The 20,518-nt window shown below is 41.3% G+C and overlaps 1 protein-coding gene across 1 annotated transcript in view; it reads left to right on the top strand.

Annotated features, from left to right (window-relative positions):
• Nucleotides 1-288: 288 nt before the first annotated feature.
• Nucleotides 289-20,518, top strand: part of LOC144194145 (SH3 and multiple ankyrin repeat domains protein 2-like) — a 125,540-nt gene continuing 105,310 nt past the window's right edge. The window contains exons 1-5 of the mRNA XM_077712999.1: nucleotides 289-422; nucleotides 476-627; nucleotides 4,163-4,224; nucleotides 4,305-4,382; nucleotides 16,337-16,403. Coding sequence (XP_077569125.1) covers nucleotides 289-422; nucleotides 476-627; nucleotides 4,163-4,224; nucleotides 4,305-4,382; nucleotides 16,337-16,403 — 493 coding nt within the window. The remainder of the gene's footprint in view (nucleotides 423-475; nucleotides 628-4,162; nucleotides 4,225-4,304; nucleotides 4,383-16,336; nucleotides 16,404-20,518) is intronic.

The following is a 20,518-nucleotide window of genomic DNA, read 5'->3' as shown; positions in this document are numbered from 1 at the left end:
TGCGTAGATATACATATATATATCGTGGAAGCACGGAGGAGCCACCTGTAAGGTTTTTTGGGGTTTGTACGGGGAACCATAATCATTTATAAGGGCAGTTATCGGCAGAGGTTGACAGGTATGCTATCATCCTTAACCACTTCGCGGCTTCAACATCTATGGCTTCAGTAAATCATGATTTTTATATTACGGTCTTCCCTCGAATATCGCAACCTCACATATTGCGAATTCACTGCTTTGTGCATTTTTTCTGCTATTTTAAAAAAAATCGCAACCAAAAGACACAAAATGGCGGTGAAAATGGCGGTGAAAATGGCGGTGAAAATGGCGGTGAAAATGGCGGTGAAAATGGCGGTGAAAATGGCGGTGAAAATGGCGGTGAAAATGGCGGTGAAAATGGCGGTAGTAAATGGCGGAACTCAGTGAATTGCCTCTTTTTCTGCGCTGAAATGGTTGGTTTTAAACACCAACGAAGAAGCAAATATACCACAGGAAAAAAAGGGCGCACCGAAAACTCTGGCGTCGGCCAGCGCTTCGGCGGAGAGCAAAGTCTGACACGCAGCAAGCAGCATTGTGGGACGTCGATGCCGAGCAATGTGGAAGTTGAGATTCCATTTGAGGCCAGGAGTTGGCTGACGTCGTTTCAATATCCAAAAATAGAGCTTCTTGGACGGTTAATTGACGGCCGGACGGCGCAGAGGACCTTAGTCAAAGATTAATCTCTCGGCTGGCGATCGGGTGGCGCATGCAGCCGCGTTGCATGCCGGCGGCGAGAGACGTCTGCCCCAGATACAACATTTTTTTGGGGATGGATGCCTTCCCGGACATTTTCATTCAAAGATTAACTGAAGGTGCAGCTCATTATCATCAGGTGTTGGAATACTGCGGCCTCCTTCATGGTAAAGCCAGCTTTAAACAATCAATTCGACTGTCCTCATGTTTTAAAAAAACAACAACAAAGCAACAATGTTTTGACAGATTCGTCCATAACAGACAATGGTACTTTTTAAGTAGTTTTAGTGCCTAACATGTTTAGTCAGGCGAGTAAAGTAATCCCTTGAATATCGCAGACAATGGACGCATAGCCACAAGAAGTCAAAGAATTTGGATTAAAACTCCCATTTTTTAAAAATTTATATCAAGCAGAGAGGAACTATTTTGGGCTGCCCGGTCGGACGAGCGGTTAGCGCGTCAGAATCACAGCTCTGAGGTCCTTGGTTCAAATCCAGATTTGTCCACCTCTGTGGAGTTTGCGTGTTCTCCCCAGGCCTCTGTGGGTTTCCTCCTACATTCCAGAAACATGCATGACAGGCTGATTGGACACTCTAAGTTGCCCCTGGATATGGGTGTGAGTGTGCATGTTCGTCCATTTCCTCGTGATGTGGGATCGGCTGGCCACCGATTCAGGGTGTCCCTCGCCTTTGGCCCGGAATCAGGTGAATGGGCTCAGGCACCCCCTGCAACCCTAATGAGGATAAAGCATTTCAGAAAATGAGATGAGGAACTATTTTCTTTGAAAGAAAGAAATTTTTATATAAATTATAGTTAGATATTAATACACTAAAGTCTTTAGACATGCTTATAGCTGTATTTTTTAATATATACAGTGATACCTAGAGATACGAGCTTAATGCATTCTTGGACTGAGCTCGTATGTCGATTTAGTCAAATCTCAAATCAACGTTTCCCATAGAAACAAAGTAAACACAAATTAATTCCTTCCCACCTTCTCAAGAAAACAGGACATTACAATGGAAAACATATTTTATTGGTTAAATTCACCATCTACTAACCGAGTATCAAATAAATAGTGGTTATGATGTTTAATAATGAAATGAGGCATTATTTTATACAACCCGGAGTTCGTGGATAGGGGAGAGAGAAAAAGGGAGGAAGAGAGAGTCATTTGACGGATGCGCTCGTAACCTATCATAAACTAGTTATGTTCCCATAACTAGTAGGTATGATGTTTAATAATAAAATGAGGCATTATTTCATACAACGGGGAGTTCGTGGATTGGGGAGAGAGAAAGAAAGTGAGGCAGAGAGAGTCATTTGACTGATGCGCTCGTAACGTATCATAAACATTAAATTTAACTTAAATGAACTTAGATTCTTATACACACATTCTTAAAAATGTTTTAATCTTACGTTACACTAAATTTAAACCTTCTTGTGCAATAACCAAGGCAAAAAGGTTCATGTATTCCACCGCAACACGGGGGAACTTCTTGCTTCTACATACATATTGATGAGCCAGCTCTGTCACCAGTACACTACTCAGGTTTTTCGATTATATCGTGCTTAATATCAATTGTCATCATACACCTTTTTCTTTGTACTACCCTTCACTGCATCGGTTGGCTTTGGATCCATTGTGTTTCCGCTAATTCTGCACTGACCAATGCATCAACAATAAAAACCTAGGAAAAAAAATGCAACGCTCCGCACAGTGCTTGTAGGGAGATATGGCAAGAGAGACTGTGCTGAAATCATAAAGCAGCCTCTCGTGTCGGCCACCTGACTATATGCTTGTATATCAAAAATTTTCTCGTATCTCAAGGTAAATACTTGCTCGGAATTTTACCCGTATCTCAAGTTCCTCGTATGTCGGGGTATAACTGTATCCACTTTTTGATAATTGTACTTGTGTAATGTATATCTGTATAGGATCCTACATCTCGGTTTTTCATTTACCATGTCTGGTCTACATTAACCGTGGTATTCGAGGGATTACTGTAAATATAAAAACGTTCCTATAAATGTCAAAAATCACACTGAAATTCGCAAGCAGAAGGCACTTACTTCTCTCTCTTCCACTTGGCACTAAGAAAATGGCGGAAGAAATGGTACTGCTCAGTGGACTGAATGGCGGAATGAATGGGAGACTCGCGGATCAGATCGTGGAAAAGTGCAAGCTGCGGACGACCTTACGGTGGACGCCGTCGGCCTTGTCCGAAAATAGATCCCTTTGGGTGGCTAAGATGGCTGAATCTCGCGAAGGAGCAAAGTCAAAGTCAGGATTCAATTTATGTCCGGGCTGTAGGCTGATGTCGTTGCCCTTAGCCAAAAATAGAGCTATTTGGATGTGGAATTGCTGGTTGGACGACATGGAGGAAGGAAGTGGAAGTTTAATTTCCGCCCAAAAAATGACAGCAATAAAGATAAAGAACGTAGTCATAGTACTATGAGAAATAGCGAGAAATTTTAAACCTGACATCCAGTTTGCAACAATGGAATATGGCAATCGTCTTGACAGTTTCATGTCGTGGTACAAAAGCATATTTGTACCAAGAAAAAAACAGCGGTCACAACTCCCCATCAACATCTTCTTCGTGTGCTGAAAACCTCTTGCAAAAGCTCTTCCTGAAAAGCTCCCCCACAGCGCCTCCTGAAGATTCTATTGATGATCCAATGCCTCTCTCGAGAGTCCAGTATTTCAAGTATTTACAATTATTTAAATATATAGATTATATTTAGATATTAATACATTATAATCTTTTCATATGCTTATAGCTTTAATATTTAATGAATACACTACTGATCATTGTAATTGCCAACTTGTATCTGTATGGGGTGAAAACATGTCACAATAGGGTGATCCCTATTTGCAGTTTTTTTGATTATCGCGCCCTTGTCCGGTCTAAATTTCCTGCGATATTCGAGGGATAACTGTATTATAAATATCTCCCTTTGACGAAATTACACCAGAAATGTGCCACATTTTCATTTAAATGTGTCTACAATGTTTTCTCTCAAAAACATAAAACCAAGACCAACATCACCTTTAATACATGTTGAATATGTGATCTTTAAATCTGACAATATTCTAATTTGTTGATATCGGAACTGCCTGTGAGGCTTTTCCCATTCCTCAAGAGCATATTATGATTCTATAATAAGTCTTTGTATATGTGCGTGTACAGTCCATGCGTGGTTGAGCACTTTGTGGGCGATTTGTGCGGCAAATTCAAGCCCCTCAGCATTCTCCATTCCTCAGTTCTTTTCTCTCACTCTACCCTCTCCATTTCTCTCGCTCTCCCTCCCTCTGTCTTTGGAGTGGAGGAGTACAACACTTAACAGCCAGCGAGGATGCATTCGTGCTTATAGATAGTGGATATAATGCTGTCTCTCATTCTCTTGTGTGAGGAATTTTAAGCAGTTCCTTTTCTGGACAATTCTCTTTATTTCACAGGAAGACAAACAACCTTTCTCCTGACCAAAGTAGGAGATTTAAGGAGTCTTTATGTTCACGTAAAAAACCCTCTTTTTTTTATCTTTTAGCTATGTACTTTTTCTTGCAGGATAAATGTGCCAGGGTTCTGCTTGTTCGAGGCGCTAATAAAGAAGTGAGAAACTTCAACAACCAGAGTCATTTTCAGGTAAGCTAAAAAATAAAAACTAACAAAAACCTCAGTACCCATTTTATGATCATTACAAGTGATCGGGGCTCAGCTTTGAGCATGAGCAAAGCACGTAAAGTTCAGGTTTGTTTCTATGGTAACCGGACAATATGGGCAAGGTGCAATGGGGATTGCAAACTGGATCTCATTGAGAATGGATTCGATTTGTTTTACTTGAACTGAATTTTGAGCGAAATTGCAAAGATGTAATGCTAATCTTTTAGTATACTGTAATACCTTGACATAGGAGTGTCCCAACATAGGAGAAATTTGAGACACAAGGAAAATCTCATCTCATTTTCTGAACCACTTTATTCTCATTATGTGATTGAGCCAATCTCACGCGTCTCCGGGCCAGAGGCGGGGGACACCCTGAATCGGTGACCAGCCGATTGCAGGGCACACGGAGAAGGACAACCATGCACACTCACACCCATTCCTAGGAGCAATTTAGAGTGTCCAATCAGCATACCATGCATGTTTTTTGGAATGGGGAAAGAAACCGCAGTACCCGGCGGAAGCCCTGGAAGGTCCGGGGAGAACATGCAAACTCCACACAGGTGGATGTGACCTGTATTTCAACCACCTCGCTTCACCGGGCCACCAATGAGGAAAATTCCGAAAAAATATTTGCCTTGAGATACGAGACAAAGTTGAGATAAGCGTATACAAGATGGTTCCCTATACTGCCGTCCGGATAGCAAAGTATGTGACAAGCTGCTTATGGGAACAGGTTTCTCGGCGCATCTCCCTTGCGTAAAGTTATCTACGGGCACTGGGCCTTACAGGTTGCATTTTTACTAGAAATAGTGTGACTGAGTCGATAATCTACGATAAAGACAGCGAAATCTTCTTGGACACAAAAGCAAAGGTAGCATCTGAAAAAGGTAGCGGCATAACCCTTCAAAGCAAGTCGTAGCTGGTTCAATAATTTAGAAAAATTAACAAGACTAAACTAACACTCAGTTCTATGGCATGTAGAAGCCAGGAAGTTCCCGAAAGCCGCGGTGGAATACGATAACATCTTTGCCTCAGTTCCTCAGTTATCGCACTAGGAGGTTTAAATTTAGTGTAAAGTAATATTTAAATATATTTTTAAGTGTGTGTATTGTACTCTAAGTTTATGTAAGTTAAATTTGTTGTTATGAGCTCTCTCTCTCTCTCTCTCTCTCTCTCTCTCTCTCTCTCGCTCTCTCTCTCTCTCTCTCTCTCTCTCTCTCTCTCTCTCTATCTATCTATCTATCTCTCATTGCCATTCAAGAATTTACATCGTGTTGCATATTAAAACCAGTTGTTTGAAGTTAAAATACCCCAATTTAGCTGCTTTGTGGCAAAAATCTAACATTATACTGTAACTGCAGTTTGTCCATCATCTAGATCACAGGTGTCAAACTGATTCCAGTAAGGGCAAAGAGAATGGAGGTTTTTCTCCCTACTGAAACAGCCAGTTGGGCCAACCTGACTGCAATCAACTAATTTAAGTTGTAAGAGAATAGATTGGTCGGTTGGAATAAAAACCTGCACCAACTCGAGCCTTTCTGGAATGAATTTGACATGATATGATTTAGATGAAGAACTTTTACCGTCGATTTTCTTTTTCCATTGGTTAAATATATAATAAATAAAAGTGAGTGCTTAGCGCGTCAGCCTCACAGCTCTGGGGTCCTGGGTTCAAATCCATGTCATGTTTACCTGTGCGGAGTTTGCATGCTCCCACTGGGCCTACGTGGGATTCCTCCTGATACTTTTTATCAGAAAAGCAAGTCTATTGCAACCTCAGAAAGAACACTGTGGCCAATCCACCTACCATGCATGTCTTTGGAATATGGGAGGAAACCAGAGTACCTGGAGAAAACCCACGCAGGCCGGGGAGAACATGCAAACTTCACACAGCTGGACCAACCCAGATTTGAACCTAAGTCCCCCACTGTGAGGCCGACGTCCTAACCACTCAGCGGCCGGGCCGCCATTGTTAAAAGCTTTAAATAAATAAAAAAATTATAAAAAGTTTGTCGAGTGTTTATTAATTTTGTCTATTTAGTTTATTTGTCGCGATCTCTCCTTCTTTGGAGAATATGCATTCTCAAAGCACAGAAGATGCCTAGAAGTGTGCATAGGAACTGGTTCGCTCCTCAAAGTTTACGTTTTCCATTGAGGTCCTCCATCTTTGACCCCATTTTTTGTTAAACAATGAATGTGTCAGCAACTCGTTTTGCACCTCTGTTCTATTGACAGATGCCATACTTTATAAACACAGTTTGGCACGCGACTGTTGTGTCGACACAGTTCCGACATTTTAAAGCGGTACTTGCACCGACACAGGGTTTGCCGAGGGTAGTGATGGGTTTGTGAGGCATCACGTATCGTTTCAACAGTGACACTACATTGACACTGTGTTGACACTGCATTGGTGAATAGTGCCACCTGGTGGACTCAAATATCCCTGCAGAATTCATAGTTGATAGACTCAACTGACACTGATTTTATGACCTATTGCACATGTGTCAAAGTGGCGGCCCGGGGGCCAAAACTGGCCCGCCGCATCGTTTTGTGTGGCCCGGGAAAGTCAATCATGAGTGCCGACTTTCTGTTTTAGGATCAAATTCAAATGAAGACTATAGATCATACCTGTCAACTTGTACGTTTTATACGTATTTTATATGTTTTTTTACCATTTCAAATCATGTACGCCGTACACCGACTTTTGTACGGGGAAAAAAAATCGCCAATATTAATGAAAACTGATCTCAACAAGACCGGTTTGGCTTAAATCCAGATAGTCTCGTAGGCTGGTAGCCAACGACGCTACTGTCATCGAGCGTTACTATTGTCACGGTATACCAGCAAAAATTATTCTCAATCGTATGTATTTTTTTAGCGGTGCGTACGGCAATATCGATAAAGGATGACATGCGGATGCGTAGATATCCATAGAGTAAATATCTTGGAAGCAAGCATGGAGGAGCCACCTAGTAAAAACGAGTTACCGTGAGTAAACATGCGTCGTACGGTGTTTGTAAGGTTTTTTTGGGCTTTGTACTTGGAATCATAATCATTTATAAGGGCAGTTATCGGCAGAGGTTGACAGGTATGATAGATGTATATCAAATGTTCTGATTTTCCCCCTTTTAAATCAATAATTGTCATTTTTAATCAATGATCAGTGATCTTAGTTCAAAAACCATTTTGTAAAATCTAAAATTATATAAAAAAGCTAAAATAAACATTGTTTTAGTACTATAAAAAAACTGAATATTCAGGGCTTTTAATCCCGTTCTTCTAATCAATTTATAAAAAATATATCTAAGTATAATATTTAAAATGGTCCTGCCCACGTGAAATCAAGTTGACGTTAAAGTGGCCCAGGAGCCACCCCGAATCTGACCTATTGTATTCAATACCATCATTTATGTCTTTGCATTCACATTTTCTTGTTCCGTATATGTAATGCAATTAACAATACTCGTTGATATTTGAGATACACTTGATAAATTAAGTCAAATTGTTGTCACAACCTGTGGAAGTGCAGTGAATAACAATGTCAACGTACTGTTTACATTTTTTATTCAAAAAATTAGTTTCTCGAGGGTTTTGTAATTTGTAATTAGTTTTCTTTGTCGCAATTTCTCCTCCTTTGGAGAAAAGCATAAGAACGGCTCCGCTGATGAAAAGTACATGATTTGGTTGCGTAAAATTCAATGAGGGCGGCCCGTTGGAGAGAGTGGTTAGTACTTCAGCTCACAGCTCAGGGGGCCTGGGTTCCAATCCAGGTCATGACCATCTGTCTGGAGTTTGCATATTCTCTCGGACCTGAGTGGGTTTCCTCCGGATACTCCGATTTCCTCCCTCATTACAACAACATGCATGTTAGGTGAATTGGACACTCTAAATTGCAAACCTAGGTATGAGTGTGATTGTGCATGGTTGTCCGTCCCCTTGTGCCGTGCTGGCCACCAATTCAGGATGTCCCCCGCCTCTGGCCCGGAGATAGCTGGCAAAGACTCCAGCACCCCCCACGCCCCTCAAGAGGATACAATGGTTCATAGAATGAGATGAGATGAGTTTTCCATGGAGGTGCTCCATCTTTGACCGTAATGTTGCGCCAAGCAAGAAACGTGTCAACAACTAATTGCTCCTTTTGCGCCTCCATCCTTTTGACAGCTGCGCTTCTCTATTAACACATTTTGCTGGGTGACTGCCGTGTCGAGAGAATTCCGTTACTGGTCACACTGAGGTCTTAAAGCGGAATTCGGCCGACACGGGGTTTGCCGAGGGAGCTCGATGCACGCACCGGCGCATCTGTGTCACTGGATCCATCCCTATTTTCTACGTATGTTAGGAAGACTAAGAAGAAATTTTAAGTGAAAACTTCGCTTAATGAAATAAAAATCCCAAATCGGTTTTATCTCAGCAATGAGCAGCCATTTTACAAAATAACTCTGACTAAACACAAAGACAAAATGTGACTTGATCTTTTACACACATGATTTACCACGTCAAAATTATAATTAACCTCCTAGGACCTGCCGTCCACATGTGTGGACATATTTTTTATGGTCACAAGACTACAATGTTAAATTCTGGACTACAAGGGCCTGGCATCCATTTATTACGTGGACATCATTATTCTCAGAAACTACATTATGTAAAAAGATAACTTTTTGTTTTTACACTCATCAGGTCCCAATTAGCCTGAATATTTCCTCAGAAAATAAAACAAGCATGCTTTGCAAGAGTCTGGGTTTTAGGAGGTTAATGGAGCCCCAGTGAATAAATTGTCAAAACTCCATCCTGCAGATGAAACTCATTTTGGGAGCTTGTATTCAAATTTGTATTCTTTCGGCAGTCTCATTCCCGATGTACAATTAAGCTGCAAGTGCCGCAACATAGTACTCCTACTCCTCGTTTCCTCCCCCAACACCACTTTTATTTTAGTGTTATACACAATTATGTCTCCATGGAAACCAAAGTGGGACTGAAAAAGAATCTGATCTGTGTGAGGGTGGTGATGATGATGTTGGCAGTAGTGGTGGTAATGGTGGGTGGTGAAATAATAATGAAGGATACATTGTGCATACTGATGCTTTTGTAGATCATAATTTTCATTCATTCATTTTCTTTTCCATTTAAGTGTCATTGCTGTACCAGAAAACAACAACTTTCCTATTTTACGGAGAAGGGGAAATTACGTATTAACCTTGCAACCAAGGCAGTCCTGGTAGATTGATTCATGGTGGCAACTGTTTTAATATACAGTGAACCCTCGCTACTTCGCATTCCACTTATCGCTGCCTGCAGAGCTTCGCGGATTTTTTTCAGGCAAAAATAAAAAATAAAAAAAAATAAAAGATAAAAAAAAAAAAAATTAAAGATATTAAATTTAAATTCTAAATTACATCGTCCTACAGGGTGTGGAAACAAAATATTCAATTAGAATTAGTAATTTCATCATTTTATAAAGTTTAAAACACAAAAAATGCACGTATGCGCAAAGCATCATGGGGGATCACGGTATTTGAGTGTCTGACCCATGAGTATTCAAACCAGTCCTCTGGGGGCTTAGTGAGTACATTGTTACCACCGAGGTTGTAGGTTGTAACTCGAGTTGGGAGGCAGTCAGCTGAGACAGGCCTTGTTCCATAAACACCAACGGGCACCTACAATATTCACTCGCATATAAGCCGCCTGCGCGTATAAGATGGACCCTTAAAATTGCCTTAAAAACATGTAATTTTAAAATTTCTCACGTAAAAGCCCCCCTGATTCAAAATTTTCACCTCCATATCCACGGTTTTAATAGGGAGCTCAAATGTGTTACTTTGAAGGAAAAATCTTAACAAAAATCATAGCATGTGGTATTTATGAGATACTGTATGGATGAAAAGCACATTATTAGGGTCAGTATCATAAGGAAGTTAACATGCCTGTCTTTGTAAACACATATATAAAGGTTACTCACGTCTGGCCAGTCAGAGCATGTTTAACTAGGTAAGACGGCGGTGCCCTAGGTAAGATGCCGGCCCCCCGCCCTAGGGAAGATGGTTGCGCCCCAAACGAGCTGTGACGGGCACAAGTGAGTTTTATGCCAGATACGTTTTTTTTCTTGAATTTCATTCATAGACGTCAAAATAAATTTTGTTTAGCGTTTTATCTGTTTATATTTTCTCTATTTTGAAATAAACAACCGGCGGCATTGTCTCGTGTCATTGCGTCATGGTGTCATGGCGTTATGGTGTTATAGTGTTATGCTATGTTAGCTTGCAGTGTCATTTTTTTATACGCATATCAGCCATACCCTCGATTCAGTCATCAATTTTGATCGAAAAATGCAGCTTATATGCAAGTAAATACGGTAAGTGAAACATCAATCATTGCGGCACATATGTCCAAGATCAATGTACCACTTAAAAAGCAGCAACCACAACACTTGTTAATCATAGGCAAATAGCCATAAGAAGTTGGCTGATAGATCTGAAATACAACTTTAGGAGCAGGTTAAGAAAGTGAGATCAATTTAATAGGAAAAAGGTTTATTACCAAACCGCAAAGTGGAGAGTGACAGCTCTAACAGTGGAGTCCTGTTCAGCGTTATGTTCTTGCAACTCTTGTTGATTGACCAGTGAATATGTCTTAAATATAGGCAAAACTGACAGTTGTCACTAGGACTTTGGACAGATACATTTCAGTCATTTGCAGGGCAACAGGTAATTGATCAGTGTCGGACAGTTGAGTATCTGTGCTGACATGTCAACTCAACCACAAGACTAAAATTGATTATTCAGTCAGACAGTTGGGTGTTTATGTTGACATGTCAACTCAATCACAAGACTAAGATTGATTATTCATGTCAGGAGTGGCTTGATTGCCACTCCTGGCATGATGTCATTATTATTATCAGCCGCGGCTAATTAAGTGATTATGTTATTTTTGCTATTTAAGCATTATTTTTTTCTGTGAACGCTGTCGGATCGTCTGGTTTCATTTCCTGTGTTAAATCGTAGTCATGCCGTTCACATTGACGCCACGCCACGCTGCATGTTTCTTTTCGTTTGTAATAAGTGATCAAGCTAAGTTGTTTATGTTATGTTACCCCGTTTATTAAATCAAGCAATAAGAGCAACATATCTGCCTCCCCTTTTCCATTTGCTTCGGCGACTCTGCACCTGGGTTCATTTTCCCCCCCGATCGCGTCGCACTACGCGATCATAACAATTCAGTCAGACAGTTGGGTGTTTATGCTTACATGTCAACTCAATCACAAGACTAAGATTGATTATTCAGTCAGACAGTTGGGTGTTTATGCTGACATGTCAGCCATAAGTATGACTATGATGCTGTTATATTTACAAAAAACTGATACAATATGAACAAGCAATTGCAAAGAGACTTTGTCTTATCTTATATTGGCGCAGAAAGAAATTTGAGTATTGCGCATGCACAAGCAAGATACTGTTCAGACTTAATTTAGTTGTTGGCGGTTAAGGTGGCGCAAGGTAGGGCCCAATTGTAGGCTGGCAGGCAAAGATGGGGAGTGTGGACTTGATTTTCTTTTATAAACAAAAACTTTCATGAAAATTAACCATGATACAAAACTCAGGGAAAAGTAACAAAGTACCTTTGAGCAAAACTGAACTTATTGAGGTAAACACAAGGAGCATGACAAGTGCAGACGTTCCGACGTAGACAGACAAATACACAGGGTTTAGATGGACTGACATGGGTTAACGAGACAATCAAAACCCACCTGGGTCACACAAGAGGCAGCAGGCAGGAGTTCACCAGGGGTGGGGAAATGACAAAAACAATCCCAAACAAATTTGGTCTTAACAAACATTGCACAGAGGCGTGATTGAATCTCATTGAATCTTGGTTTTTGATTTGATTTCTAAGTCCTTGTTATTTTCTGAAGATTCCTGCCTTAAGAAATTAACTTGTTTTTTAGCACTCCACACACTCGTCCATTGCTTGCTTCCCTGCATTTGAGTCCAACTACGTTCCATGCCACACTTAACGTAACAGTACGATACCACCAGTCATGGACACAGCAGAAAAAAACCCTGCTAGTTTCCCATCCGCCGACTATTATCCTCCCACTCCCGCATTCCTGCCTGTGCTCTCAACCAAGAGATACAGCCCAACCTCTATCACCCTCTATTTTTCGCCTCTGCCATCTTGATTTGGCCTCCGACTTTTCGGATTATGAAAAGGTGCAGTGCTGATAGATCTGTTAGCCTCGGACTCGGAATCAAATTGGGACATCATTGCCCGACTTGGATTTCGGTGCTGCCCAACGGAGAGTCATCACCCAGACGTCTTTCCCAATGACCCCTACCTGGGTTCCCGTCCGACCATCTACGGTGGACCACATGGTGGCCGGCGGGGCAGCTCAGGTATGGGTGTTAACCGATGCCCACTGACGACCAGGAAATCGCCTATTTTTGGCGGGTGGGGGGTGCATGCAGGACTATTCCCATGTCGCGGAGGAGGACAATGGTCGGGCTATGCCTTCCTCCCGGAGGCGAGGAGGGAGGAATGGCTCTGACGCTCGATCCCCGACGGCTCCCCGTTCGCCGGCAGGGTTAGTTGGGGTTTTGGTTGGTTTGTTTGATTTTCGCCTATTGTTACCCCCTTTGGTTTCCCTTCCCTCATATGATCTGATCCGGTGTGTGTACTTTGTAATCAACCCCTTTCTGTCCATTTAAAGCAGGGGTGTCCAAACTTTTTGCAAAGAGGGCCAGATTTGGTAAGGTGAAAATGTGTGCGGGCCGACTTTTTGCCTGACATTCTTTGAACCATTAACATTAAATGCAAATTAACTTTTTGGGATTTTTTTTAATTACAAATGGCATACTTTTACTTTTACATTTTTTTTACATTTAGGTTTTTACCGAAATCACAAACCACAAAAAATTAAGAAAACTATCAAGGATATCTAAGTTCATGTGAAACATCACATATTATTCACTATTATATGCTCACTGTAGGAACAGTGCTGAAAACAAAACAATGATCACTGCATATTCAAACTGTGATTTTGACCATCACAAAAAAAATAATGAACTGAGATTTAAGAATTTATTCAACTCAGAGGACTTAACAAATATCTTGCCTGCACTAATGTGAAGGGTGATACTGGGATCTTGACTGCAGTATGTAGTCCAGGTCTTCATCGCACGCTAACGAGAAAAAGTCAAACTTAGTTCCTTTTGCCTCTAACTGTTTCATAATATCTAATGAAACGTCTTCAATTCTCCGTGCCACAGTATTACGAGCAAGGCAAATATTGGCAAACTCTTGCTTCTTCGCGGGACAAATTTTCTCAACCATTTTCATTACACAGTCTTTAATAAATTCACCGTCACTGAAAGGTTTGCAGTGCTTTGCAATTAGCGTTGCCACTTCGTAGCTTGCCTTTGTGGCATTTTCATTTGACTCACGGGCTCTTGTGAAAAAGCTTTGCTGTGCCGTTAAAACAGCTTCCAGTTGCTTCACTTTTTCACCGCGTTCGTTCCCAGTTAGCTTGTCGTAGCTAGCATGTTTCGTCTGGTAGTGCCTCTTAATTTTGAATTCCTTGAAAACAGCCACAGTCTCTTGGCAAATTAGGCAGACACAGTTGTTTCGTATTTCAGTGAAAAAATACTCAAATTTCCACTTCTCCTGGATGCGGCGGCCCTCCCGGTCAACTTTCCTTTTTTTGTTTACATGTTAGAAATGGGCTGGGCTGAAACAATGACGCAAGGGTCACGGCGGCCAGAGTGCGGCCACAGGGCTACTGCCATCTTCTGGTGAAGTGAAAAATAGCTTTTTGTACACATTTATTTTATACTGTGGTCAACAGTGCTGGCGGGCCGTGTATTATTGATTTCATGATAGAGGCCGTGGGCCGGTAAAAATTTGTGCACGGGCCTTATTTGGCCCGCGGGCCGGACTTTGGACATGGCTGATTTAAAGCATGTGTGTTTGTCAGTCTTGGTCGAATCATCTGCATTGTTTGCTTCATGCCATGTTCTATGTACCTCGTTTCCCCATGTCTTCTGTCATTTTGGTTTTGTGATTTGATTTTTTAGTTGGTTTCTGAAGATTCTTGACTTAAGTAATTAAAGTTTTGTTAAAGCACTCCACCCACTCACTCGTCCATTGCCTGCTTCCCTGCATTTGGGTCCAACTACGAAACACAAGCTACAGCCAAAATATTGACGAAAAATACCTATGAAGTCCAAGTATCCTACTTTGAGCAGCAATCACACGTTCATTTCCTTGAACAGTTTACTTTACAAGAAATGGGGAAAAAGCACTGTACATTCATTAAGTACTTGAAAAAAATTAATTCCTCTACCTGTGCACAGCATAAATATAAAATTCTGCCATGCTTCTTCTGAAAAAAATCAATGTTTATATATAAGAAAAGGTCAACTGCGTAGGAAGCAAGCAGGGTACCAGGAAAAATAGTGCGGTTGCTCCACACCACTGTTCCCTGTAGTATTTATTCTTCAGAATTCAGAGCAGGCGTGCTTATGTAATGCTGGAGAGTCTCCCCTGAGGTGCGTGCACGTGCACAAATGCGCGTGTGTGCCTGTGTGTGTGTGTGCCTGTGTGTGTGTGTGTGTGTTTGTTTGTTTGTTTTGTTTTTTGGTTTGTTTAGATGTTTGAAAGCTTTATAGTACATAACACATCAACACATCCCGAATTTAAACAGCAGAGGCATGGCAGCAATATATCTGGGTCAATGTCACTGCCCCAACCCGTGCTAGGATTGACAAGGGAGTCTATTCACTCCCCTCTGGTGGATGAATTTAATATCCATCCTTCCACTCATTCAGATCAACATCTGATTTAACAAAAGTTGTTGTCACTTATTTTCAATAATGACATGTATTTTGTAACCAACAGTAACTTGTTTTATCAAAGATACTTCATTGTTTTCAAAATTTCAAAAATAAAAGCATTTTTTTAATTTGCGTATTCATTTTTAATCTTGTGACTGTAGTATATGCACTGACATCTATTGTAATAAGGAAACCCAATTCTTAGAAGTGAAACCTTTCATCTTATAGAGCCACTCCCCACTCACACTTTCACATGTGATTTGCATGTGCATGTCCACACAGTTGCACCACATGGTTGTATCATGTGCGTGTGTGCATGTGTGTCACAGATTATTAGATTCCTGACTACAGATGGTTAAAACCCTGAAGATTAGAAATCAGAGGAATCCCCAGTAGTTCAACAAAGGAGGGGAAAGCATAATTTAGTTGCGTAAAACTTCGATGAGAGCAGCGGTGGAGTGAGTGGCTCGTGAATTGGCCTCACAGCTCTGGGGTCCTTGGTTCAAATCCAGGTCACGTTGCATGTTCTCCCCTCTGGTTTCCCCCCATTCAAAAAAGACTCATGGTAGGCCGATTGGACACTTTATGTTGCCCCTAGATACGTGTGTGTGTGTGTGTGTGTGTGTGTGTGTGTGTGTGTGTGTGTGTGTGTGTGTGTGTGTGTGTGTGTGTGTGTGTGTGTGTGTGTGTGTGTGTGTGTGTGTGTGTGTGTGTGTGTGTGTGTGTGTGTGTGTGTGTGTGTGTGTGTGTGTGTGCATGGTTGTCCATCTCCTTGTGACCTGCCACCATTGACTGGCCACCAATTCAGGGTGTTCCTGACCTCTGGCCCGGAACCAGCTGGGATTGGTTGCAGTACCCCTTGCGACCCTAATGAGGATAAAGCAGTTCAGAATATGAGATGAGATGCGAAAACTTCAATGATTGGCAGCACTGGAGATAAAATACACACAGCTTCTTATTTCTTATGATTCTAGTACTGCATACAAATGAATAGAATTTTGAATATTAGCTGTGTTTTTTATTCAGCTTTTTCAATATTGTTTAACATTAGTAATTAAAACACTGTGAAAACATTTGAATTCAGAGGCTGTTCATTTCTATCTTCAGGTTGCAATTATTGCTGGAAACTTTGATCTTGCTGAACTTATCAAGAAGCACAAGGAGTCTGATATAGGTGAGTAATAAAACAAAATGTGACCTTGCAAATCAATGTGTGGCAGAGGTTACAGAGTCTGACATGAAAAAAATAAATTAAAAGGATTGGAGGCTCAGTGTAAAGTGGTTAGTGCGTCGACCTCACAGTTCAAGGGGTTACGGTTCCAATCCCAGGTTGGTCCTTACTGTGTGGAGTTCTTCCCGGGCTTGCATTGTTTGACTCCAGGTGGTCCGGTTTCCTCCCATATCCCAATAACATCCATAGCAGACTGGTTTAACACTAAGTGAATGGTTGTCCTTCTCCTTGTGCCCTATGATTGGCTGGGCACTAATTGAGGGCGTTCCCCGGCTGGTGCCCGTTGTTGGCTAGAATAGTCTCTGGCATCCCCCACGAGCCGTGTGTGGATCAATGTATAAATGAATAGGTGAACATTCTTGACATTGACAACGTGCAGTTCCTCATTATATCATTTTCTTTAAATCCAATCAAATTATGTAAACATTGCAGTGTTATAAAAAAAATGAAAAAGGCCCTTCATATAGTTCGAAATGAGAAAACGATGACTCAATATTAGGAAGCCGTGATTTACTGAAAGCAATATGTTATCACAAGAAAATTAGCCAGCAAATTCATAATATTTTATATAATATACAACATACTTTCTAATTATAGTAGTATACAGTGTTCCCTCGGTTATCGCGGTTAATGGGGACCACCCGCGATAAGTGAATTTCCGCGAAGTAGGGATGCCCATTCAAAAATGCTTGATTTGAATTTAATTTATTGTTATTATTTTTAATTAATTAATTGCTTTATTTACGTGTCGTTGAGTGCAACATTTTCGAACATTGCACACGCCCCCTGCTGCATTAAGAGCACATCAATCGTCAGAAGCATATGAACCGCTTTGCGGTCCTGGAAAATCATGAGACTGGTGGCTGCCAGCTGTTCCTTCATTGCAAATCCAATGTCTTTTTTGGACATTCTCATGGATGTTGTTGACCCTATTCATATTTTTCTTTGGCGTAATCCAAAGAAAAATAGACTCTTGTTGCAATTTGGAAAACCAACCCACAAATCGGACTGCCATTCGTGATGAGGTCCAACATCGTCGAGAGAAGCCGGCCGGCGCACTGAAAATCTGAAGCGCCAATTGTATCTCCTCCTGTCAGGAGCGGCTCGTTTGCCCCTTCTGGCTTGCCGTCATTTCAGAGCAGCTGTACCCCGTTGGTCGCCGCTCTTTTTGTCGGCGTTAGGGTAAGGTTATGCTTAGCCTTAGGCTTAGGCTTAGGTTTAGGATTTAGGATTTAGGATTTAGAATTTAGGATTTAGGATTTAGGATTAAGGATTTAGGTTTAGGTTTAGGTTTAGTTTTAGGCTTAGGCTTAGGTTTAGATTTAGGCTTAGGTTTAGGCTTAGGTTTAGGCTTAGGTTTAGGCTTAGGTTCAGGTTCAGGTTCAGGTTCAGGTTTAGGTTTAGGTTAAGGCTTAGGTTTAGGCTTAGGCTTAGGTTTAGGTTTAGGGTTTAATATCTAAGTACATTTGACAACCATAACCCTAACCCTAACGGCGACCAAAAGACCGGCAACCAAAAGACCAGCGACCAAACGTCCGAGCACCGGGCACCCCAGGGACATTCTGGCAGCAGAGGAAATTCTGATCCTCCACCTACCTTTACAACCACCCACCGCTCCGCACGTCGCACTGGGCTGCCAGCACAGTTAAGTCATGATACCCAGGTGCCGACACCCACAGTTCATCGCCCATGTTATCTGATGTCAAGCTCCAGCGGGTCTTTTTCTCAATGGAGAGACTCAGATTTTTCTGAAGGTAAGGACGACGGGGAGCTAATTGATTTGTTTGCCGGAGTTTCAGACTCGGACAGTGATTTTCTTGACCAATTCGAGCCCCAATTTTTCTCCAATTACTCCAACCCGGATTACCCCGACCAGCATCTGCATGGTTGGCTGGCCATCTACAATGGGCCACCATGTTGCGGCGAGTGTGCTGTGCCATCCTCCTGGAGGAGACGGCGAGCGCCACGCCATAGGGCAAGCCCCTGAATAAGTTCCTCGCTCGACCTCACCTGTCTAAGCTCCCTACCCGACCACACCTGTCCAGTGCTTGCCCGACCACGCCGTTCCAAGCTTCCCAAATTCCCATGCCGAAGCCACGCAAAGAACTCCCGTTGCCACTGGGGCCGCCAGTCGCACCCATGTCTAAATCCTTGAAAGTACAGAGCAGGGAAGGAAATAGGGTAATTTGGCAACAGTAATGTAAAATTAACTATTTCAGGAAGCAGGTCATGAGAGACCAAAATATTTTCATGTGTATTTCAAAAGGCAATGGGACAGGAAACTCACAGTTGGTTCTTATAATAGTACAATCCCAACACCGAATTGGAGTCTGACAATCTGACACCTTATGGCAGAATGTGATTGTGATTAGCCGTGGATAACTGAAAGAGTGGGGGTAGCCCGGGGTCAACTGTGACATTCCCGGTAAATTTAATTATAACAGGGGATGGCAGCATGCACTATCCACAACTTAGAGAATATCCAATTAGTCCAGATAAGTGTGTGTTGTATTTGCCTGAAATTGAAACAAAAGTGTTGTTGAATGAATATCCTTTTTTTTTTTTAAACTCGATTGGACCCTGTGGTCACTAAAGTACATTAACATGCATGTAGTATAACATTAAGGTTGTTTTTCTGTTTCACCAAGGATATTAATAACAATCACTGAAACAAAACATTTGACATTATGCATACTGCATAATGCCTTCCGACTTTTTCAGTTGTACAAAGAATGTGTGTTCAGGGTTGGTGTACCAGATTATTGTTGTACTTCAGCTTTCCATACAGCTATAAGCCTGTCTAAGAATGATAGACAGACGGGCACATTAGACCATCCTCTGCCACTATGCGATAATCCGACAAGGAGCTGTGTTGTATTGACTACACTTCTAAATGCACCCTAAATAGACGTATGGGACAAACACACACATGAACGCTCATGTAATTTGTTTCACTAACTTCTATTTTCAGACTTTTTACCAAGTTGGATGATATACTTTTGACATGAAATGCCTTGGTTTAGGATTTTGTGAGGCATGTGCAAGTAAAATGATCTAGATTACTTTTTTTGTAAATACAAAAAGCAACCATTTAGATAACAACATCATTTTTATCGTAAGATTGACCTTCAGCATCAATGAGCAAAGTATTACGGCAGAGGTTATTTGAGGGGGGGGGGGGGGATTAAGAATTAAATTCCTTTGTCATATTCCTTTGCCTTTGATAAAATGTGATCTAGGTTCTCCATAGGAAATATGTGGACAGGCACATTTTCCAAGGTTTTAACAGAAATGTTATCAAAGTTAAACATAACCCTAGTGAGAGCGACTTGTAATGACAGGTATTTCAAATGAAGGGGAAAAAAGTTTCACATTTGGCAACAGTGCATGGTAGGTGTGTGGTAAGGAGGACCCAAGTGCACTGAAGCAGTGAAGGCGAAACTGGATACTATTAAAAAATATTCATAGAAAAATATCTAAAGTTAAAAAGGTACCAAAAAATAGAATCAAAACAAATAACAAAGAACAGAACATGAACAGGACACAATGCTAAATCACAAGCAATGAATCGGCACCAATGTATCTTAGAATAATATGGAGAGCCTGCATTTATGCTAAATCATGTGGCCAGCTAAAGCGGTCAAGGTTGCTTCTGTAAAGTGTCTCCAAAAAGTCTTGTGGATTGTGTGACCTTACCATTGTGCGTTTCTGACTTTACATGTAACACTTGTGACAGAGCCCATCTCAGAGTTGAATTACTTTTATATATAATGGGGACAGGAGACAGTACCAACAAAGTTAGACTTGTGGCTGGAGCTATTCCTATTAATCAACAAAACACATAAAAAAACTGAAATAAAATGTTTCCAATCTTTGATAAAAGCACAATACCACTATAAATTGATATGTGGCAGACGGGTGGTTACCGCATCGGCTCAGAGTTCTGCGGTCAACGTTTCGATCCTCAACCTTTAAATTTAGGATTTCAATTTAGGATTTAGATTAAACATTCAAATTTAGGATTTAGATTTAGCATTTACATTTAACATTTAACTTTA

The sequence above is a fragment of the Stigmatopora nigra genome, chromosome 3 (genome assembly GCF_051989575.1).
Source record: "Stigmatopora nigra isolate UIUO_SnigA chromosome 3, RoL_Snig_1.1, whole genome shotgun sequence".
Lineage (NCBI taxonomy): Eukaryota > Metazoa > Chordata > Actinopteri > Syngnathiformes > Syngnathidae > Stigmatopora > Stigmatopora nigra.
Note: the sequence above shows the minus strand (reverse complement) of the source record. Positions and strands in the feature narration are given on the sequence as shown.